Source organism: Lepidochelys kempii, chromosome 7, assembly GCF_965140285.1.
Source record: "Lepidochelys kempii isolate rLepKem1 chromosome 7, rLepKem1.hap1, whole genome shotgun sequence".
Lineage (NCBI taxonomy): Eukaryota > Metazoa > Chordata > Testudines > Cheloniidae > Lepidochelys > Lepidochelys kempii.
Genome location: NC_136386.1, coordinates 113,606,045 through 113,629,843, shown reverse-complemented (window position 1 = coordinate 113,629,843; position 23,799 = coordinate 113,606,045). Strand labels below are relative to the sequence as shown.

At 45.9% G+C, this 23,799-nt stretch overlaps 1 protein-coding gene across 3 annotated transcripts in view; it reads right to left on the bottom strand.

Annotated features, from left to right (window-relative positions):
- The window catches only part of AFAP1L2 (actin filament associated protein 1 like 2), a 121,374-nt gene that overhangs the window by 7,110 nt on the left and 90,465 nt on the right, over positions 1-23,799 (bottom strand). The window contains exons 6-17 of one of the 3 annotated variants that reach the window (XM_073354295.2): positions 18,121-18,204; positions 15,984-16,189; positions 14,480-14,659; positions 12,070-12,159; positions 10,873-10,957; positions 8,940-9,044; positions 7,887-8,098; positions 6,060-6,205; positions 5,517-5,628; positions 4,117-4,356; positions 3,841-4,033; positions 259-423 (exon numbers count right to left, since the gene is read on the bottom strand). In XM_073354295.2, the coding sequence (XP_073210396.1) occupies positions 259-423; positions 3,841-4,033; positions 4,117-4,356; positions 5,517-5,628; positions 6,060-6,205; positions 7,887-8,098; positions 8,940-9,044; positions 10,873-10,957; positions 12,070-12,159; positions 14,480-14,659; positions 15,984-16,189; positions 18,121-18,204 (1,818 nt within the window). The remainder of the gene's footprint in view (positions 1-258; positions 424-3,840; positions 4,034-4,116; positions 4,357-5,516; positions 5,629-6,059; positions 6,206-7,886; positions 8,099-8,939; positions 9,045-10,872; positions 10,958-12,069; positions 12,160-14,479; positions 14,660-15,983; positions 16,190-18,120; positions 18,205-23,799) is intronic. The other 2 variants (XM_073354297.2, XM_073354298.2) reach the window with 2 other exon arrangements.

The following is a 23,799-nucleotide window of genomic DNA, read 5'->3' as shown; positions in this document are numbered from 1 at the left end:
CTCCCACTGAAATAGCACATTAGGCTCAGAGCCTCAAAGGTATTTGTTAAGTGTCTTGCCCAAGGCCAGACAGGAAGTCAGTTTTGGAGCAGTGAATTGAACCTGGGACTCCCAAGTCCCAGGCTAGCACCTGAACCATTGGGTACATCCTTCCTCTCCTGCAAAAGCATCATATGCCACTCCTAATGGTCTCTCTGCCAGTGCCTAGGTCTGTTTCAGAACCTGCTCCTTTGAGCTGAAATTTCCCTGGGCTCCTACCTGGACAGCTAGCTAACGTCTCTTTCAGCTCCCGTCTCTCCTTCCGAAGCTGGGTCAGCTGAGACCGGATTTCCTCCTTTTCCTTCTCCAGCCGCTCCTTCTCCTCGGTGTACCGCTTCACCTCAGCCTCCATCCTGTTCTTGCCCAGTTTGGTTTCTACAGGCACTGCAAACACATCAGCAAAGCCAGGCTTAGCAATGGACAAGGCTACAGGGAAAAAGTTTTCAGTGTCTTCATGTATCCATGAAAGCAAAGCAAAGCAAACTGCTCCAGAAAGTAATACGATCACTTAGGCCTGATATACCACTATGCAGCTTCCGTGAATTAAATTCTCATACACCGTTCTGAGATATTGTCTCCAATGATGGAAAAAACAGTCCAGCTTGGGGGACATTTTTCAGCCAAAAATGTTTTCCAGTTAAAATACAGTTTTGGTGACTCAGAAACATTCCATGAATTCATGTCAGTTTTGCCAAATTGTTTTGGTTTTAAAAAAAATAAAATAAAAAACCCCAAACATTTAGTTTTGAGGTTTTGGAAACGAACCATGTCAGTTTTTCGGTTGAAAATGAAAATGAGTGTTTCTACATTTCTTTTTAAAATACCCCAAAATGTTTAAAAATGGTTGAACTCGAAATGGAATGGTTCAAGTCTGTTGAAACATTTCACTTGACCCACAACATTTTCCCTCAACTTTTCAATTTGTCAGAAATTTCAAATAGTTTTGTTTTCAGTTTGACCCAAAATGGTAATCCTCCCACCTCTAAATGTTTGGCTTGCTGGCAGACTGAAAAATCCCTTATTTTCACAGCTCTAAAACAAAAAAGGCAACAGTGGCAGAGCCAGGCTTAGCAATCAGGAGTCCCTGGTTTCCTGTCCTGTGCTTAACTCACTAGGCAACACCATCCACACTGTGACATATTCCAGTCACCCCAGGAGAGCAGGTTCTAGATAGAAAAGTAGTTTAAAGACACAGTTATATGTGAGCTTTTAAAGGACACCACCAATTTAACAACACTGCTCTGAAAACAAATCAAGGCCCAGCTGTTCAGGTATCGCTGGTGATTTTGGGAACAGCAGTTGCTGAATGCTCAGCCTGAATGACCTGAATGGATTTTTTCAAAAAAGCGCTGAGTTCCCATCCTCTGGAAAATCAGGCTTCTTGGAGGTGACTCACATCAGTTCTAAAGTCAGCTCATCTTAATTGAGGTGCAGCACCACACTGTCATCCGGGGTATGCAAATTTGGAGGGGGGTGGGAAGAGGGGGGAGAACCAGAATCCTTGTTTTGAAATCTTAACCCTGGTGATTTGGGGGCGGTCAGGGCAAGGAGGAGGACTGGAGCCAGGTTTACAACAACATGGAAGGAGGTGGCTTCCTAATTCGTACACCTAAAGTAGATGTGTTTAGGGCGGGGGGAACACCGCAAGGCTCGCCATATGTCTGCTGAGAGTCCCAGAATGTACTTACTCCTCCTGATGGAGATTCCAGCACCTCTGGACACAGTTCATGCTTTGTTCCAGGTCTACATCCCTTAGCTTTTAGGCCCCGTTAGGAATAGGCTGTGTCTATCTGTATCTTGAACACAGCATCAGTGTTTAACTTCTATTTCCGTCTTCCCTCCACATCCAAACCATGGCCACATCCTGTCACCCACCATTCTCCCTCCCCACCTCCCCCCACATTTCCTTCCTGTCCCAATGGCCAAAGCATTCATCCACATCTCAACTCCTTCTCCTCAGGTCCCTCCACCCTCCATCTGAAACACTGCTGACAAAATCCTCTCTCTTTCCCACCACTTCAACCACCCTGTCCCATCTCTGAATTGCTGGCTTTCCATTACACTACACATCTAACACAAACATCTTCTCCTTGCCTTCAAGGCCCTACAACACGCAGCTTCTGCCTATATCTGTGACCTGGCCTCCTCCTGCTCTCCCTTTACCTCTCCTCGCTCCACCAATGCCACCAGGTCCCCTTCATTGTCTTCTCTCACATCTGACTTCATGCGGCACCTTACGCATGGAAGCCCTTCCCCAAACCATCTGCCAAACCACCTCCATCTAATCAATCTCTCTTCTCACTTCTTCCCTCACCCCGGGAGATGTGGGGAGGAGGCTAGATCACCACAGAGCTCTCATGTCTTACTGAATAACCATATGAGCTTATTATGGTTCCCCTTCCTCTGCTCCTTCCCACTTCTGTTGTCTGTTTAGGGCTTGCACTTGTTGTATCCTGCTAGGGAATGTGTCTTTGCTTCTTTCATGAGAGGCCAACCCCATTTTAGGCCACTCAGAAAGTGCTATGAATACATGAAACAAGAGTCTAAGCCTTTAGCCTTATCCCTTTCAAGGGGCTGTCCACCGCACAGTTTCTTGTAGCAAAGATCCTTTAAGCCCATGTCTGACCAAGAAACCAAGTGAAGAGGCTTCAGACCCCTTTCCTCTTCACTGCCTCTGCTTGGAGGGGTGTGGTTCTCTTTGGGGCATTTACCCAAGCAACAGTAACGCTTGTTTGGTTTTCTTGAAAGCAAGATTTATTAAAAAGAGAGAGAAATGCATTATAAAACAAAAGTAACAGTTTCCAGAACAACACTAGATCCAAGCGTCGCAAAAGTGAATCTAGATATGGCCCCCCCAGTTTGGTTACAGTGAAAAGAAAAGATGTTACATAGCATTCTTCCCTCTGTTTTCTGTGTCTCAAGGATCTCCTTTCTGTGCCCAGGATCTGCTTTGCAAGCCCCTTTTTCATGGTCCATGTCAATCCTTTTTAACATTTAGCATCTCTTACAAAACGGTTTTAGCCAGTTGCTGTGGTTTATCATCATCATACTAGACAGCTCCCGCCCACGGCCCACTCTGAGGAAGTCGTCATCCTGTCTCAAAGGCAATATCCATTGAATGCTTCACAGTTATTCTCTCTTATTCCCATTGTCCCTGGGAAACTAATCTGGGGGAGGGATTCCTGGTCTCTTTTGCCTTTCCAGAAGGCTGGTTGGAAGCTGTGTGTCCACTTGAAAGCAGACTCATTTCACCTTTGTATCCTCCCTCTTCCCTGCTTTAAGCAGAGGTGTTAATTTTGAGACCAAGCTGACATCTCCCACAAAGTCAGTCTGCATTTTTGCCCTTATCACTGCCTCTTGCCAAGCCTTCTGCTTTACAGTATCGACACAAGCCAGAGCCAGCATTGCAAGCGTCCACTGCAGACCCACTTTACGGATTTGGCCCAGCTTGGCATTGTGTGTCCCAAACTCATTAGCAAGCACATTTCATTCCTTCTTTTGCCCCCCTGGCATGCTTGGACCTTTGGAGCTACAGCTGAGGTCACCAAACAGATGAGCCATTTTGCCGTAGACGGAGGGAGGAAAAGCAGAGATCCTGGCTGAAATGGCTGCACAAAAGTTTGGTCACTCCCCAGTGCCCTGCAGGGTGCAGCCCTTACTCACCACTAGCAGATGAAAAACCACCATAAGATCAGCCAAGTGCAGAAAACTTTCAATTCTAGCAGTTGGATAAGTGATGGACTTTGCGCACCCATCCACCATTCCCTTTGGCGGCATAGTTATGTCGTCTAGTGGACCCACCTGTATTTGCCACCTTGGGCCATTCCACTTTCTCTCTGGGTGCCGACGCTAACTGCACGCTGGCTGTGACTGTTGGGGTGGCTTTGATCTCAGGACTGCTCTGCGGGAAGGTGATTTTCTGCTGCTGCATCTGGATTTTGACGGTGGTTGTCTGTGATGGTGACTCTTCCAGCTCCATCTTCTCCTGAAGTGTCTGTTGAGAGAAAAATGTTAGGAATGAATTGGCAGTAGGGACTAATCAACTGATGACCTCTGTCACTGGAGTCGTTACAGCACCTGGTCTGGGATTTCCATTGATTTTCTACAGGTCTCTGCTTCCTTAGCCAATAGAGTTGTTTCTGATACATTGTCCACTGTGGCCTGACTGCTGGCACTGTCCACAGATGGGGATAGTGGAGGTGACGGCTGTGTCGGTTTCCTGCCAGTGGAGTGCAGGAAGGATTTAACCGGTGTGAGGTCTAGGTACACTTTGTCTTGGTCCAGTTCGTCTTTGCTTTCACTTTGAGGTGTTTCTTCCTGCAAAAGAGAAAGTATAATCTGAAAAGAATCCTGACTAATCCCTGCTGGCAGGCACAATCTCAGTCTCATGCTAGGAAACAACAAGGTTGACTTGGATGATTTGGGGGGTAACATTTACATAAGCACCTATGTGATTGAGAAGTCTAAGGCCCAAAGTCGCATTGAAAGCCAGTGGATTTAGGACTCCTCATAGGATTTAGGTGCCTTTGAAAATGTTGCCCTCTCTCTCTGTATTTTTCAAATGAATTGAATGATAGGCCAACACTTTTTTTGCTGAGACCCGCAGTGAACGAAAACCAATTTATCATCATCCTCAGGCCAGGTCTATTATGGGAAGGAGCAAGACAAACTGCTTCACGCTGCCCATCCTAAGTAAAGGGCCACTGTGCTTGTAAGAGTCAGTTTTCATTGTCCATGGCCATTCCAACAGTTGCAATGATGTGTTGGTCAAGGTTCCGGACTGAGACCACCAGCCTATTTCATTCATACCAGTGAACAGCTGTTAACTGGCAACGTTCAACCACGACCCTTCTGGGCTGAATTCAAAGAAGCAAGCCAGACAGGAAAGACTCTGTATTCCACTAACAATGCCCTAAGCCAGGCGAGTCCAAGTTATTGCTTTTGAATAAACAAGCTAGGTAAGCAGATAGGCACACTCCGCAGGGAAGAAAGGGGAATTTTCCTGAAAGATTTAGCAAATTTCTGGGTGGTTTTCCCAGGGAGCAAAGGGAGTTTGACTTTTAGTGGATGCTTGAAAAGATCTCCCCTTGTATTGCTGAAGAAAGCCTTGGCTGTTCAGGGAGAAATATCTACCTTTATAAGGAGAGGTATCTGTAATTCAAGCAGCCTTTATCTTTAGCCCTGAAGTATTTTGCTGCCCTGCTAGCCAAATATCCATGCGTGAGACTGTCTTCAGCAGATCATAGCTACAAAGCTGCCATCTAGACGCCACAGGGTTCAATGCAATTACTTGTCTAAGAGTCTGAGTGCTCTCTAAGGATTCCCCCACCCCACCCCCTGGGGTATTCAGTGGGCAGATCGGCATCACCCCGAATCACAACAGCTTTAAAGCGACTCTCATTCTTTCAGCTGCTCTGAGAAAAGGGATAAGCAAATGGCCCAAGTAGCAGAAGACTGCTGCCATTGTAAAGCCGTACCATGGTCTCCTCCGGCGGGTCCACGTCATCGTAGAGTTCCTCCTCCTGGCTCCTTATCTTGGGCAGGTTATCGATATAGGTGTTGGGCTCACAGGACTTCCTTTGCATTAAGCTGTAAATACCCAAAGCAACATGCTTTCAAAAGCTGCAGGTGCCCCCCGTGTTCCCACCCATGGCTGGGAAACGACATTTGCAATGTAGCCTCCAGCCCCACCCCTACACACCGGGTCTTCCAGTCTGCCCTCCACACTGACTCCACAGCCAGGGTATCCTCTGTGGCAGAGGTAGGGTTTGCTCCTTTGTGCAATCCACAGTCTCCTTGCCTCAGTCCCGCTTGTGAGTGACAATGGAGGAGAATGAGCACCGCACTGCCTTCCTGATTGCCCAGCTAGGTGTCTGAAGCTGAGCATCAGGAGAATGTGATCTGCTGCTCTTCTTTTGAGATCAAGTGCATCATGCATCACACAGCCAACCACCCACTCAGGATCTGCCTAGAAGATCAAGGAATTTTTCAAAGCCAAAAATGCTGCCACTGTGACTTACAAGAAGGAATTCTTTGCAGCACTCACGATGCAGGAAATCCTGTCAGCATCGACATAATCATAGGTGAATTCTTCTGGGTCCTTTTTCGAGCCTGACTCTGATAAGAGGAGGCCCAGCCAATGGCCCATTTCCTCAGAAGACTTGGCCTACAACATAGCCAAAGAAACAGATTTTTATGGCTGTAAAGAGAGCAGTTTCCAAGATGCTTAATATGGTTTAGATGGGAAGGTAAATTGCAGATTTACTTGGGTCTGTTAGGATAAATAAACTGCAATGCTTTGACATTAATCAAATTGACAAGGATTAAGGTCCCACACGTAGACTTTATAGTTAAATTTATATTTTAAACTAGAGTATTTCTAAAAGTAATTCCTTTTTTACCTCCCTGCCAAGACCAGGGCTCTGGGTTTTCCCTCTTACAGTGGAGGAGATCTCAGCTGCCTATAGCCCTACCCCGGCTGGAGTCTTTCAAGCAATCCAATTTTGCCAAGGAAAGACTGAATTTTCAATCTTTGACCAGTAGAGGACAGGACTTTCAAGATTGCTAGTATTAAGAGACCTGCACAAACTTGAATGATGAAATCTGCAGGGTCTCTGAACATGACAAGTTTCAAGAGAACTGAGGCTGATTTATGGGTCTGAATCAAAACCCTGTGACCAAACATCCACTGACCATTTTCCGAGTGCGTGGGAGGTTTGAAATCTATACCCCAATCCAGATCAGACTTTGGAATAAGGCCCATGTCTTTGTAATGAGACACACTGAAACCCTTAATGTTCACCAACAGCTCGAGCCACAGTTCATTGTTTGGAGTGTTCTCAGTCCAGATAGGAATTTTGCGACTTGAGACCATCTCTAATGGAGAACCCTGTGGAACGCCTGATGGCTTCAGATAGCTTCCATCTGAAACACTGCAAAACTAGGCTTGAACCCCAATGTTTCAAAGAAACAAAGCAAAACTGGGGGGGGGGGGGACACGACTCATGTGAATCAAAACTGGATAAAGTTTGCACAGACCCCTGTTGTTAAAAGTCACCGGGTCTTGTATAACCCTGAAATTAAGCAGATTTTTGTTAAATCAGGCAAAATGTGGAATCGATATTTTGGAATCAATTCTTCCTCCCCCTCCCAGTCCAGTAAAATTAGTGCAACGTTCTAGTACTGCCTGGAAACCAACCAGTCAGCTTGGACCTTGACTGTGACACTCTGATGAAGTTTAGTTTCTCCCATTTACAAACTGCTGTTATTTTTTCAAGCACCTCTTTAGCTTTTAAATCTGCCAGCAGACATATGGTCTGTGATTTACTGGGCACCTCAGACATACAGCGATCGGTCGGCTAAACTAAGCACCTTCAGACTTTGTAGCAGTCATTTCAAGCCTGTTGTTTAGCTATAAATATTCCACCCACTGGAAAACACAGGAAATTGCTCACATTGTCCTCCTCCTACTCCAGTCATGCTGATGTCAGAGGAAATGAAGATTAGAGATAAACAGTCCAGGATACAGGCAAGTGAAAGTAGCAGATATGAATAGATTTACTTGTGCTTTCTGGGCCAGAACCTAACTGGTGTAAGTGAATGGCAAGTCAATGGAGTTACACCAATTTATGCCAGCTGAGATCCTGGCCTTTTAAGATTAGTGTTCTTCATAATATGAAGAAGGTCTGTTTCCAGTTACCAGCAGTCCTGAAGACTTAACATTTTATCTGCGGCTAAAGAGAGTTACTTCTGAGAATGTTACTCAGCTGAGTTTACCCTGCAGGGCGGTAGGAATTTTTATGGCTACCTTCCCGACAATTCCCTAGGAGAAACATAGGCCACCATACCTCTAATTTGGCTAGTTCTTCCCCACTGTGCAGAATACGGAAAGAATAGAGATGGTCAGGGGTGGGGTCTGGAATAATTTCACAGCCCACCAGACTCAGAGGTTGCTGTGCAGATTTACTTCTATTCTTGTCCTGGTAGAAATGGAGGTGACCATTTTTTATGTGACACCAACGGGATCTCCACTGGCTGTTCACTAGTATGTTCAGGTAACCTGCAAGCAAGCACATACTGGCTTAGTAACATCTTCCACCACATTGGGATGTAGGCTTGGGAATCACATGCACATTTGAAGCCTCCATTGGGCCAGTATGTCAACAGAGACGTGTCTGGTTCTCAGGTTGCTGGTTTAAAAAGCAGAGGGCTTACTACACATAGGTTAACTGTAAAGGTTTGGAGCCAAATTTTGCTGTGACATGCATCCTGGGTGGAAAACTGGTCACACTTTTACCTTCAGAATTCAGGTTAGGTTCAGAGCAGCAAACAACTGTGGATGCTTAGGCTATGTCTACACTTAAACTGCTGGACCACTGCAGCGCTTCAGCATAGACATTCCCTACAGCGACAGGAGGGGTTCTCCCGTTGCTGTAGTTAATATACCTCCCTGAGAGGTGGTAGCTAGGTCAACAGAAGAATTATTCCATCAACCTGGCATTGCCTACACCAGAGTAGGTCAGCTAACTACGTTACTCAGGGATTGTAGATTTTTCACACCCAAGAGACATAGCTATGCCAATGGAAGCTTTCTGTGTAGACCTGCCCTTAGTCAAAGTTTATGCAAAACTATGGAGCCCTGTTCACCCAAAGCTTTAAATCCCACACAAACCTCTCCCTGTTGGGCGCTCAGGAACCCCATGTCTTATGTTGCTTTCTGGGGAGGGAAGCACAGAGGCCTTCTACGTCTATCTCTGATGTTTTCAGGGGCTGATGGCTGATTGGCAACTCATCCTTCATGCTGCTACCTGCTCTTGTGAGCACAATTATCTTAAGGGTGCTAGGCTGAAAATACAAAATTGTGGGTTCTCTTTCATGGTAACATCCTTCTGGTCGCTTACTGGAAGTTTCTAGTGCCCTCTCTGGACTCTCCAATGAGCTGGATTTTTTTCTCCCGAGGTTCATCAGGTTGCTCAGTTTAAGGCCAGTTGTACCCTTCTTCTTGACTAGCAAAAACAGAGAGAAATGGACAGTATGTAAGTCATGCTGTTGGAGCTACAGACAAACTATGTTACCTGCTGTTAAAGCGATACATAAGATTCTCATTCCAAACTAGCTGGCGGGCATATTTTTTAAAATATAGAATGCCTAGCAGTGAATGCCAAAAATGAGTCAATAGTAAACAAACGCATCACTTATTCGAGGTCCTCCTCATAAACAACACAGTCTGTGCATACCAACGGGTACTCTAATTTGTACACAACATGCAGGATGTGCTCTAAGGGCCACATTTGGTATTTCTGTGCTCTCCCTCCCCGCATAGCATTTGAGCTCCTCACAATCTTTCTTTTTTAATGTATTTATCCTCACAATACCCCTGTGAGGCAGGGCTCAGCTATAAAACTCCAGGGAGACTAAGGGTCAGATTTTTCAAAGTATTTAAATGCCTAAAGATGCCAATAGGCACCAAGCGAGGTTTTCAAAAGCACCTAGATGTCTGAATCCCATTAACTGCAACAGGAGTTAGGGGATTTTCAAAAACGCCTAGGTACCTAAGTGCCTCTTTAGCCACTTACACAGCACAGGAAGTCTGGCAGAGGTGGACCCAGGTCTCAAAGTACCAGTCTAACATCCTTATTATTGGTATAACTGCAGTGCTAGGAGCTCCAGTCACAGGCCAGGACCCCGCTGTTAGGGATACGATTTTGTCCCAGTCAAAGTTTGCATAAGCCACACAGCATCATGGTAAAAAAGAGTCAATTTCACCCTAGGGCCATGGCAACCTTGTGGAGCCAGCTGCCATGCATTACTAGTTAGTTTGCTCGCTTTGGTCTAGTCCTCTCTGAAATGGGAGTAGACCAAAGTGAATGAACATTTAATCAGTGCTTGAATTATGGGGGCAGCTGCCCCTGACTCCAGCCCCCCCTATCCTGCAGACCCCTCTCCCCAGTGCAGAGCGCCTAGAAGGGCACGGTTGGTCTATGTTCCCCTCAGCCCCCCAGGTCTTTTTGTGGTCATAGGTCCTGTTCTCTGCCTTCTTTCCCCCTTTCCCTTCTCCCTCCTGCTCCCCTCTGACCCTGGCTCACCCAATCTCTGACCACCCCCAACCTACAGCTCACCCAATCTCCAACCCCCTTCTCTCCCAGCCCACCCGACCCTCTCTCCCATCTCTCTCCCCAGCCCGTCACTGGAGGAGTGGTCAGGACAGGATGCAGCAGTGGTGACCACCACAACAGAATCGTCTCCCACCCCCTTGTGCTAGGGGCTGGACACTGCTAGCCCTAACCACTTGATCATCCTTCCTTTCCATCTGTCCCTGAAAAAAATGGAAGTTAATGTGTCTACAGCTTTCACCAGCTGTCAGATCAGTTTGGGGTCCACTGTGAATGCAATGGGTGGGGCTGGTGATCTGTAATAAGCAGAAACCCATCCAGGCAAGCTTCTCCCCAGTGCAGAGGGTGAACAGGTGAACCTGCTCTCCGATCAGTTGGAGGCCAATTAGTTCCCCCTGCCCCACCCAGAAAGCAGATTGAGGGCATTAGATAATCAGGCTGGTGGGCTAAAGAGCCAATTAGTCCATCAGGATAAAGAGACACAGGAAGGAAGTGCTCAGTGGGGTGGGGGGAGAGCTCAGGCTCACAGAGGCCTCAGGTCCTGAGGAGCGGTCTGAAAGCACAGAGGGTATTGTAAATAGACTGTTGCACTGGGACTGGAGTAGTGGGAACTCAAACACATGGTCCTGTGAACGCACACCCAGTAGAGTCTGTGGTTTCTGTGGGGTAAGAAGACCAAGCAAAGGGGTGTCCTGTTACACCAGACATTGGTTTCTTTTACCATCTTTTGTTTCGATGGATTCCGGGTGGCCGTCCGTGCTGCTCCCGCTCTCTGATGCCACAGAATGCCTCTCAGACAGCTCCGCCTGTCAACGAGGACCAAACGTGAGCACCACGGGGCCAAGGCAATACATTATTAACACCAAGCATCAGCCAAGAATGTCTTTGCTGGCAAAAAAAAAAAAAAAATCCATGGACTGGGTCTCTAGGCTGGTCAAGGGAAATTTTGGGAAAGTATTGAGATCGTTATGGGAACCAGGTGTGGACATCACAGAAGGAAGCATGAAAAGTCACATATGTCCTATGTAGCAACCCCGGCACATTTGCAAACCCAGGTCTCTAAACGTGTGGGCCCCCTCCCTTGGCTGGTTTGGAGCAGTGTAGCTCTGTTAAAATCACTGGAGCTAGCCTATATTGTGTGCTTTTCGGAGACCCATCCACTCCTGGCAGGCATTTAGTTAGAGCCCTTTCCCCTTTAAATTGCAGGCCAAGCTTCTTAAATTTTTATTTTTTTTAATAAATATTTTCCTAAAAGTAGGATGGGATCCATTGCCGCCTCTTTTTGTCCATCTATCCATCCATGCTGTGTCCCTCACCATGGTATCTGGGCACCTACTTGGGTTTATTGTGCTACTGTGATGGCCTAATACTGGAGAATCTCCAGTTCCCCCTCTCTCAGATAGTCACCTCTGTGCTGCTCCATAGGCTGTTTCTTAAGACTCCCAACATTTATTTGTATTGGAGATGGTCCCAGCCTTCAACGTTTGAATCTGGATCTGAAATTATCCAAACTTTTGGAGAGTTTGGATGCAGGCAAATCATTATACTAGGGTCAGGGTAGGAACATAGCTCCTGGCACACTAGGTCAGACCAGTGGTCCATTCCGTCCAGTAACATGTCTCCACCAGACACTTCAGTGGAAGGAGCAAGAAACTTTGCAGATGGCCGTTCAGGAATAATAGAGGTTAGCTTATGCCCTCTATGTATATAAAGGAAAATTAATATTGTTCCAATAATGCATCTTTCAGCAGTAAAGCGTGGTTGCATTCATATCAGTCTCAGCCTCCTTCTTGCCCAGATAAAGTTACTGCACTGGTGTAAACTCTCCATGTGTTTTGTTAAAGGAGTAGGCTCTAAAAAAAGGGATTTAAAGCATTTTACACATTGAATATCACCTGGCTAAAGATACAAGCTGTACCTTGAGGTAACTAAGACGGTGGGAGTCTGGAATGTATTGATTGCCTTCACCCACTACTTCAGACTGAAGGCCACTGGTCTCTTGGATTACCTGCACAGAGAACAAAGCAGCAAGCTAAAAGAGTTGTTAAAATTACCAATACTCATAATCTTCAGAGATATTCAGAACATAGGCAGCAAAACTCAACATCATGCCAGAATTCACTTAATGTTAAAAACTTGGACCTCAGACCGGCTTTGTCAAAAGCATCATGAATGCAGGCTTATCATGAATGCAGGCTCAGAGAAACCAGAGCACAGTGACCAAAACCTGGGACCCATTGCAAGCAAAACCAGAATTAGGGATTGATGTCAAACCCCTTGCCCAACTCAGTTTCCTAGGGTGCAGACATGAATGTAGGTGGAGCAAGCCGTTCTGACAGAATTTCTCTTTGAGGTTTTGGGTTCATGTGGACTGTAAACAGAAAACAAAAGTCAGAGGATGCTAGGCACTAGGAACAAAGTAAGATGACACAATTTGCATCACTGGCCTGGGAACTGAAATCACTAAAGCCAGGTCCTCAGTTAGTGTAAATCATGTAACTCTTCATAATTTATTTCAACGGGGTGACGCCTGGCCCATAAAGTTCAAATGAACAGAAATTCTAAGGGCCAAATCCGGCCTTGACTTGACATGTTGTGACCTGAGTGACTTCAAAGGGGCTGCAGTGGGTTTAAGTCAGGGCAAAACTTGGCCCGCTGTATCAGTCCAGTGAGCGTGTTGAAGGCTGCAAGTGAACAGAGCTCTTCTGCTTGCTTTGAGTTAATCACTGATCTTTGTAAAGGTTCATTGTTCTGCTGCAGTTTCCATGAAACAACCATGTTTCCTGTACAGTCCTTGGCTATTCTGTGTTTGGGACTTTCTCCAAAAAGCGTTCCCACACATTGTCACAGAGAGAGGCATTAAGCGTTCTTCTGTCTCTGCAGCATTTTCCATTAAACATCAATTAGACTGAAGCTGGGAGTTCAGTGCTCTCTTGCTGAAAGACCTTCTTTATTCTGGCTGGAAAGGTTGGGCTGGGGAGGTCCTCTCCATTCTCCGACATAGAGAAGGTGGCAGGGGTTTGCTGGGAACACGCTTGCCCTGGACATGAAAACGAAGCAGAGCATGTGTCTATGTGCTTGCAGCTGTGAATGAAGCCAGTGTATGTCAGAAGAACAGTGGAATGGAGCACAGTCTCCAAGCGGAGCCACAGTAATGTCGATGGGAGTTGTACAGCTAAGTTCCAGTGCAGTGCATTGAATCCCTATGAATATAGTAAAGGTATGTAGCCTCATATCCACACTCTTTGCTCTTGTCCCATGTCACTCACTCTCTGTCCCTCTCCTCTTTCTAACCCCCTCTTCCTCTCTTCTCCCCCCCGCCCCCCGCCTCTCAACAACTTAAACAATCCTAAAGGATCATTTTAGCTGCTTCTTTCCCTGGCAAAATATCCTCCCCTCCCTTCCCTTAAATTCAGACCATGGTGCAGGGAGCCAGAGCTTTCGCGGCTGATCTGACTCTGCTGGCCCCACATGACTGACATCCCAGCATGCACACTCTTCTGGCAGAAGTGCTGAGCCTGTGAAGACGTGTGAAGAGCCCAGCATGGAGAATCCAGGGCAGGAGATGGAGAGGTTCCCTGCCAGCAAAAATGATTCCAGAAGAGTGAATGAGAGAGACTGCCATTTCACCTCAATGAATCAGAGGACCTTCTACATTCTTTTATCTTCTTCACTGTGAGAAAACTGCAAGGAATAACTTATTCACCACATTTCTCAGTCAGGGCAGAATGTGAGGGAGCACCGAGAAGGCAGGTGTGAGGTACAAGCAGGGCCAGATTAACCCATCAATGGGGCAAACATACGCTTCTCTCAGCCTGGTGCGAGAGGGGGTCCCAGGGGAAAGCGGGGAGGGAGTATTGCAATGCCACCCACTCAGATTAGGTCAGCCACCTTCTCCCATCATGATGGAAGGCTGGCTGGACCAAACTTGAATGGGGCTGTGCCAGGTGGCAATGCCCAGAGTGGGGAAACTGGTCCCAGCTCCCCGGTAGAGGAGCTGCTCTTGCAGGGTGGACGTGTTCTCCAAACACCACCATGGGGGGGTCAAGATTAGGGTTGCAGTGCCAGGGAGGAGGGCACTGCTGCGGGTGGCCTGTGCCCCCTCAGCAGGGCAAAGGGGAGGTGGTGAAGGACCCCGGCCTATGATTTTGGGCCCCACCTACCAATTTGGGCCATAGCCATGTGCCTTATTTGCCTCCGAGTTAATCCAGCCCTGGGTACAGCAGAGGGAGTTACCACAGGGGCAGAGTGGAATGAACTGCTCCCTTTTCCACTGGGAGAGTGGATTATCTTCCAGCTAATCTGCCAAGTGACACAGCTCCACTCACTCTGAACCACTGCTCTGCCTGGTCCTTGCTCTGCAAGCCCAGCACAATCACATCTGCGGTCATCGGAATGATCTTCAGCTTGTGTTCTTTCTTCCTCACTTGCTTTTCCTTGTGTATGACACTGCAGCCAAGCAAGTTCACATCAAGCTGAGGGGTGTGGTCCTTGGAGCTCTTGTAGCACTGAGAGCAGAAGGAGAGAAGTAAAGTTAGAGATTAAAAGCATGTAAACTCAACATAACCCACTTCCTAACCTCAGCACAAATGGAGCACCATGCACATCTGTAATGGCTGCATATAACACAAAGAAGGCCCAACTCAGTTACAGCTGCAGCGTCCAGATGTTTTACACACACACACGACACAAAAATATGTAGCACAGATATATACCCACCTAAATACACACACACACACACACAGATTCATACATCAGCATCTTTCACACAAACTATATCTCAAAAGATTTTACAGGGTCTAAATAACGTTATGAGTAAAATAACAGCCATGGGAGGTTGCTGTCAGAGGAGTCAGGATTAGAACAAAGGAGTTCCTGATTTGCTTACATACCACTAGGCCATGTGTAAAATTTTCTAAAGTGCTGACGTGCCTTTGGCACCTAAGTCCCATTTTCAAAAGATACTTAGGCACCTAGGGGGCCAGATTTTTAAAAGTGTTTAGGGGCCTACAGATGCACCTAGTGGGATTTTTTAAAATTCTTCAGTGAGTTAGGTTGAGTTTACATGGGAGTTAGGTGCCTAGTGGGATTTTCAGAAGTGCATAAACAGGTCAGGTGACTATCTGCTTCTTTAGACACTTAAATGCCTTTGTAAATCTGTCCCTAAATGTCATTGGTTTTCCATGTGATGTCAGCTTCTAAGTGCCTAATTCGCTTTTGAAAATGGGATTTAAGCACTTTTGAAAAATGGGGAACAAATATTTGATAACAGGCTCTTCCATCTAGCCTCCGGAGGTATAACATGAGCCATGGGCTGGAAGTTGAAGCTAGGCAAATTCAGACTGGAAATAAGGTGTAAATTTTTAACAGGGATGGTAATTAACCATAGGAACAATTTACCACGGGTCATGGTGGATTCTCCATCACTGGCCATTTTTAGAACAAAATGGGGTGTTTTTCTAAAAGCTCTGCTCTGGGAATTATTTTGGGGAAGTTCTCTGGCCTGTGTTACTTAGCAGGTCAGACTAGATGGTCAGTGGTCCCTTCTGGCTTTGGCATCGATGAACATTTTACCTCACGTTGTTTTCTAGAACAATTAGCAACAATACCACTTTACCTGCTCTTCGGCTTGTGGTATCAGCTGCCTGTATTCTATTGGTTCTGTTACTGAGTGGAAATCTTTGGAGAAATCCACATGGAGGCTAAGTGGATATTTCTTAAAGCATATGAATTAAGATAAGACTCTCTGCCATATGGGTATTGAGAAGCCAGTCTGAGAAAATAGGTTATTTGGGGGTGGGAGGGGGGAAGAAAATGCAAATGTTTGCATACCAGCAACCTAGTGTCCTTAATGACACACAGCTGTTTGGCCCATTGTCCCAGCCACTTCTTCCTCCAGAGGAAAGCACAGATGCGGGCATCTTTCATTAGCTCAATGGTGGCTTCAGTGGATGGCCATTGGTGGGTTGCTGACTTCCCTTTGCTGCTCTCTTCTTCATCATAGGATTCGTAAGAGCTGCTGACTGCTTCTCCATCTTCTGTAACAAAGGCAAAGCTGGTCAACAAGTGTATTTCTGGGTGGCAATTCCTGTTTGTTTCACACATGCTCACATCAGGCAAGTGAGAGCATCCTCACACCATGCCAGAGTCACCAGCAGCTCACAGGCTCTGCCCCAGGACTTTCCTCTGTTGAAGATTTCCTAAGGCCATTTTCTTAGTGAATCTGATCTCCCATCATCCGGTTTTTCCTTCTAGCCCAAACTGTTGCTTTGATGTTTTGCACCTGAGATTCTCTCTTTGCAAATACTCAAAGGAGTCTCCAATTTAAAAGCTTTCCTCAGATGCGCTATCAGATTTTGGTTGTATTTTTCCAATGATATATTTTATACACCCAACTGGAAGCCAAAATTTCCAAACCTGCAGCACGATTGCAAGCTATGTCCAGTCCCTGCCGAGTCAGCCCCTGCCTCCTGTATATAAAAGCGAACTCTGCAAGGCCATGCAACAAGCAATGATTCATAGTATGTTATTTTATAGTTCCCTTTCTGAGCCACGGCTATATCGACTCAACAGGGAACCTATGGCAAGACATACATCTGAGCATTGGCACCAGTGAAGCGATGTTGAGTGGTGGCAATAAGAATTAGTAATAAATTATAGCCTTAAATAATAGTGATTGTTTTTATGTTCAGTCAAGAACAGTATGTAACTGTCCATTACGTTCTTAATAAGGAGTGGGATTTCAAGAGTGCTCAGCATTGGCTTAACTTCGTTCCTATTGCGGTAAAGGGGAGTTTTACCATTCAAATGAGAGCAGAGGTCAATGCTGACCACGCTTGAAAATTACACCCACTATGTATAGTGCTACCCAGCTCTGATGTATGTAGGTCATGAAGGTTTGCAGAAGGTGAAGATGGCTGGTCATTGGTGCAAAGTCCATTGAAGTCAATAGAGAGACTCCCCAGCAACTTCCATGAGATTTGCAACAAGACTGAGGTGTTCATGATACAGATGTAATCTGCAAGCCACCCATTATTATTAGTGTGGTTCACACAGATCCATCAGAGGCATACCCCAAGATTTGTCCACCACATATTTAATTCATGCATGTTCATCCCTACTGAACAGAATTAAGATACTGATCTCATTATGCTACTCTCATCAGGACTTAGTTAAATGTCCACTCAAGTGCAGTGTTACCTTAACATTGTAGACATTTTTGAGAAGAAAACAGAGAAAATAGTTAAAAGACTTCACTGTGATTCCTTGAAGCATTATTCTGTAAGGTAGGTGTATTCATTTTTAAAGAAAATTAACTTTCAGAAGCCACAGCAATGTTATAATATTGCTCCCCAAATCTCTCCCAATTAAGTGTTATACGATAGCTCCAACAGGTGATTAGTGCAAAGCAACACTAATTAAGCCAATTTCTCGAAAGGAGACTATCTACTGCAAAATTCACTGAATGCCCATGGGTATCGTGTTAATGGCCCACCATCAACCAATCAGGTAGTTCAGCTTTCAAAAGGACGATGACTATATTATTTCCCACTCTACAGCTTACCTCCTAGAAGACTTTGGAACAAATCCTCAGCTAGTGTAAATCGGCATGGCTCCACTTCCAGAGAACTATGCCTATTTACACCAGCTAATGATCAGCCCCTTCACTGGTTGCAACATCTTCATCAGTAAAAAGCAGCGCCATTCAGATGTACTCTGATAAAAACTCTTTCTATATGGGATGAAACACTGATTGGCAAAAAGTGACTGCAACCTTCTCAATACCTCCCCCACCATACCCCCGCCCTCCTGACAATGTGCCAAATGGTGGTGGTGATCCATCCATGCTCGTAAGGGAGGAATGCCGGTGGTAACGAAATGAATAGTTTGGGCAGGTGCTCCTCTCAGCTACGATGACAGTAAATACAAAGACAATGCCAGAAGTTCAGGCTTTGAAAACATGCTGTACCCATGGTTATTGTGGCATAAATTACTCCCTCGGTAACCTGCAACCCTGTCCTGGCTCCAGTGACAGCAAGCCTACCAAGAATACCTGCATAGTCACAAGCAAAAAGAGAGAGAGAGAGAGAAAGCCCCCGCATTTTATATTGGTTCCCCTTGAACTAGGCAATTCTTTTTAAAATAACCATCAAAATTAAAATCAACTGGTGCAGATTAAATATTTCAGTCTGAATTATTATTAATTAAGCAGCCACATTGTCACTCACATTCCCATTCTGTTTTGTATCGTGCCACTCAATTATGCAAATGCAGCATCCGGCTAGAGTGATAAGGATGGAATCCATATCAGCATGGACTCAAAGCAAAAGGGGATCCTAGTAACTAATGCAAATATAACAAAGGGCAATGGCCTTCTTAGACTATGTGCAAAAATACTGCGGATGAAGGAACGGCCACAAGACCTAATAAGCCTGTCGTTATTGGGTTCATTCTAATTTATTCATCCACAATTTGTTACAGTGTCTTTCAGTCCCACCTCTGATGCCACATGACTTGCTTATCTCCTCAGCCCATCTGGAGGATTTGCTTTGATGTCTCTTCTTGGCAACATATTTGCTAATTTTATTAGTGCTACTATTCTTGTTTTATTTTACTACATCCATTTGCTTGGCGATACAAGACTTAAATTCGAAAACTCAGTAACAGAGACGAACAGCAGCTCCCCAGCTACCTGCATCTTCACCACTCGGCTAGGAATCATGCCCCTATATAGCATCCTTGCCCCAGGATCTCAAAGCACTTTCCATCACCCCGTATGAGGGAGATAAGTAATATTATCCCCACTTTACAGATGGGGAAATTGAGGGACTGAGGGTCCAGTCTTGTACCCATTGAAGTCAACAGCAAAACTCCGAACCTAGAGAATGCAGGATCAAGCCTAGGGAGATTTAAAGACAGAGCCAGGATTTGAACTCAGGTCTCTTTACTCAAGACTTGTGCTGTAGCCAGTAGACAACACACCTTCCCTTTCCCTTTCTACTATAGCTCCTCTTCAGCCATTTAATTAAACTTCTTCTTAACGTCATAATCTCAATACAGATCTCCCATCCAGATTTTCATTCACCTAAAGTAGCTGCCTCAACTGTGAACTGGTCAGAGAGTTACTTTCGCTAGGACCATGGAGATTCTTGGACACTTCTTAAGCTTTTTCCTTTCCATATACCCCTGCAAAGGCGTCTGTGCATAACCACCTGCAAAGTACCTTATTTATGTCTGGGGCAGATACCAGCTGAAGAGCCCTGTAATTCAGCAGTTAAGATGTGAGTAACCATACTGTCCACTCTGACATTCAGGACTTGTCTGAACCTGCATATTCTCATCCCAGTTCACTTTATGGGCCTGATTCTCCTCCCACAGCATTTTATACAGGTGCAACTCCGTTAAAATTATAGGATATCAGGTGTAACTCCATTAGCGACCTGTGATTTCCCCCAGCATAAATGACAGGAGGAGCCGGGCCTATGAACAAAAGGGATTCATTTAACAAAGAAGCCTTAAAACACAGTCCAGGTCAGCAACCAGCCAAAATAGGGTTCTCATCTCATACTGTAATCTGTTTCCACTTCGGACTTCGCAGCTGTCACTGTGCTACGTATGGTGGCCATAGAGGGAATAGAATTCAGATCCTTCCCCTAGCACTTGAACTAACAGAGAATCTCCACCAACTATTTGCACTACAGGGCCTGTGGCACAGTTGAACAGTTCTGATTCCATCCAGCAGAGGGCAGTGGTGTACACCACCAAGTTTATTACCATTTTACTCTCCAAGGATGCGGCGACCAGTTTGCAGGTAAAAATTTGGCTTCACATTTAAAATAGTTAGGAAAGACAAACAAAGCTAACATATAAACTAGAAGGGAATCCAAAGAGCAGCTGATGACTAGGAAGGGGAACACTAACACCTAACAATGATGCACCACACTCTCCAACCAAGGATCTCTCAAGGACAGTTCACCTTTACTCATGTTGAATAGCACCTTATTCCACAAGTGGCCCCATATTAGATTTCAGACCCACGGTCAATGGAGCCATCTGAGGAGTAAGGGCTACTCAACATAAGAAAGGGGACCAGAACACATCCCATTGTTCTTCACCAGTGAGCCTCAACTCTCCCAAGATAGGTACTTGGCAGTATAATTATATCAATTTTTTCAGAGGAGGAAATTGAGGCACAGAAGAGTTGAGTGAATTGCCCAAAGGGGCATAGCTAGTCAGTAACAAACTGGGGACAGATCTCAGGAGTCCTGACTCCCAGTCCCCTGCATTTATGCCGTTCATTGGTCTATATAACATGGAATACATTTCTCATTTGTCTAATGATAAACTAACAATAGCAGCCAATAGACAGTGCTTCTGGTAACTGAAATCTTATATTTCTGACACTACCCCGAACCATCTTATCCTGTTTACTGTATGCCTGGTGCCCACATAATCATTCACTAGAAACTTCTCAGGACAAAGGTGCCACCACAGTTATTAGAGGCATTCCCTGACAGTGCATCTTCCTGTTTTTGAATTAAATATCCTGCATTGCCAAGCAAAAGAGAGAGTTTTCAGTAGAATTATTGTTTATTCCTCGCACAAGGTTTTCTATGCACAAAAATGTTCATTTTATAAAGCTGTCTGAGTAACATAACCCAGTTTAATTAGCATATACACAAGATAGGATACCTGGCTACATACGAATAGGTTTGGTACATGACCCTGTATGCTGTGATTCTCAGCATAATTGGACAATTATATTTTCCTATGTGTATGGCAAAAAATGTAACTATTATCTCACTGCAAAGGCAATTGGAAAACACCCCGGCGTGTACGATGCTTTCTGGCCTGAATGAGGCTCCAAAGCAAGTTAGAGGAAGTCTTGTGTTGGCAGGTGACTACACGCAATTTAAAACAACCGGAAAAGAAACAAGGGGTGTGACTCCCTTTTCTTTTTACCTGCTAGCTAATTCCCAACTTTTCCTGTGGGATGAAGCTTACAGCTGCCTTTTTGCTTGGGTAGGGAAAGAATCTGACGTGAAACTGGCAAAAACTGGAGGTTTTTTTAATTTGTGGGAGGTGGAGCTGACGGTGAAATTTTTATCAGCAGAATTCTAATCCTCGGACTCAGAGCACAGGGGAGCGTGACGCTGTGGGGCGTCTATGACCCAGAGGCCCATTTGAGGTTCACTGCTCTGTGTCAGCCACTCCTCAGGCCTGACATGCTCATCACAGTTCACACACTGGTGTCAGGATATTTATTTAAAAGATGACATGTAATATATTGTTTGAAATCTAACATCACACTGGTCATTAACATGTTTGTAAAGTGTTTGTAAAAAACCCGGTAGCTGAAATTATGGATATTGTCTGATGTTATGTCCTGGAGACTCTACATAGAAAGGTGGCAAAACAGGTTTCTTCTATATAAAGGGGAAAGCAAATATGGTGGCAGAAGCCCTGTCCAGGAAAAAGGGCTCTGAATCACAGAATATCAGGATTGGAAGGGACCTCAGGAGGTCATCTAGTCCAACACCCAAGCAGGACAATCCCCAAATGGCCCCCTCAAGGATTGAACTCACAACCCTTGGTTTAGCAGGCCAATGCTCAAACCACTGAGCTATCCTTCTGCCCTGCTACCTCTGGGTCAGCCAGGGGCCTACCCTTCTACAGTTTTGTAAAGGGGCAGGTGTGACCCTAAGCATCCCTGTATTCCCACCCTATTGCAATAATGTTTGTATAAAATATGCCTTCTGAGGTATCATTTGAAAACGAATAACTCACTGACTGTTAATAGTCTTGCATGATGTATTGTGCAGCGTGTATTAAGAGTTATGGATATATGTTGAAATTATGACGAAAGTGTGTTTAAACCAGGCATCCCTTGGGCAGTTGGTAAACAGGTCTGCCTTAGACAAAAGAACATGTATTTGATTCTCTGACCAGTCCGGTCCTCAGGCAAAGACAACTAAGGTCTATTGCTGGTTGTAACCAAGGCAGGGGTGAAAGTAAGTCAAGTGACTTACCGGTACGCTGGGGCCAGCTCAGGCCCCTGGAAGGGGCGGGGCCTAGGGTGGAAGGGGCAGGGCTGAGGAGGGTCAGAGCCAGCCCCAGCCCACCCTATAAGGTAAGTGCCCCCCCTTCTCCTCCTCCACCCACCCCCCAACTGGGGTAGCAGCAGCAGCCCGGGGCTCCGGGGGCTATTTAAAGAGCCCGGGGTTCCCCTGCTTCTACTGCCCCAGTCCTTTAATTAGCCGTCGGAGCCCTGGGGAAGCAGCGGGGCTCCAGCAGCTATTTAAAGGACCGGGGCGGCAGAGGCAGCTGGAGCCCCGACCCTTTAAATAGCCCCCGGAGCCCCTGCTACCCCAGGGCTCTGGGGGCTATTTAAAGGGCCTGCGGCTCCCTGCTTCTACCGCCCTGGTCCTTTAAATAGCCCCCAGAGCCCTGGAGTAGCGGCGGCGGGGCTCCAGCGGCTATTTAAAGGGTTGGGGCTCCAGCCACTGCTGGGAGCCCCAGGCCCTTTAAATTGCCCCCTGGGGAAGCCGGACTGCCCCAGTACGGTGCACCAGCTCTTGCCGGTACGCCATACTGGGGCGTACCAGCTTACTTTCACCTCTGAACCAAAGCTGGTGGAAGCCAGAGTGGGGCTATAGACAGGTTATAGATAGGGGTGAGACCTGCTGAACCAGGGCTGTCTAGCTCTTCAGGATATGGCCTGCATGCTTGTAAACTGGTTGTGAGCACCCCAGGCTGTGAGTGACAGCAGCAAAGCATTGTAAAACACCCAGGGTTGCAGGGCAAGTGGTGACACAACCCCTCCCTCCGTGGTCTGGATTGCACGCCGAACCCCATAATAACATCTTTGCACTGTTTCTGTCAAGGCTGCAACCCCAAGCACTAAAAAAAAATCACCTATTTTTCTTTCTAAAAGTGCTTTACCCACCAATCCTGCTGGAGGTAGGATTTTCTCTCCATTCACAGGGCTTGGTAACTAATCCCAAAGTGCTGATCAGGAGTAACGGAACAAAATTTGGCCTGCAGTATTCTGACTGGAGTGGAGCCATTTAGATAAAATGACATCTAGAAGCCAACCAATTCAGGGTGAGGTTTTGCAAACCCAAACCTGGCTTCCTCATTACAGAGATGGGACAACCCTGAAGGCTTTTATCTGCACCGCCCCAAACTATGGTGCTTTGGAGAGAATGGAAACTAATCCAAGCCGACTCTGGTCAGTAGCTAGCTGGATCAGGTCCCATGCTGTCAAGAAGGTGCTGATTTAAACATAGAAAGAGATTGATGCAGATGGGGTGATAACTAGGAGCTAATACTTCAACTCACTCCACTTAACTTATCTGATTATATCATTCACCTTAGCCTCAAACTAATGCCAGGTCTACACTACACACTTACTGAAGTATAATTACATCACTCAGGGGTGTGAAAAATCCACACCCGTGAGTGATGTAGTTATACAAACCCTATTCCCCCATGTAGACAGTGCTGGGTCAGTGGGAGAGTTTCTCCCGCCAACGTAACTACTGCCTCTCACAGAAGTGGAGTAATTAAGCCGATGGGAGAGCTGTAGCTCCCAAAGGCTCCCCATCAGGATCACGGCCTCCATTGTGCTAGGCGCTGTACAAACATG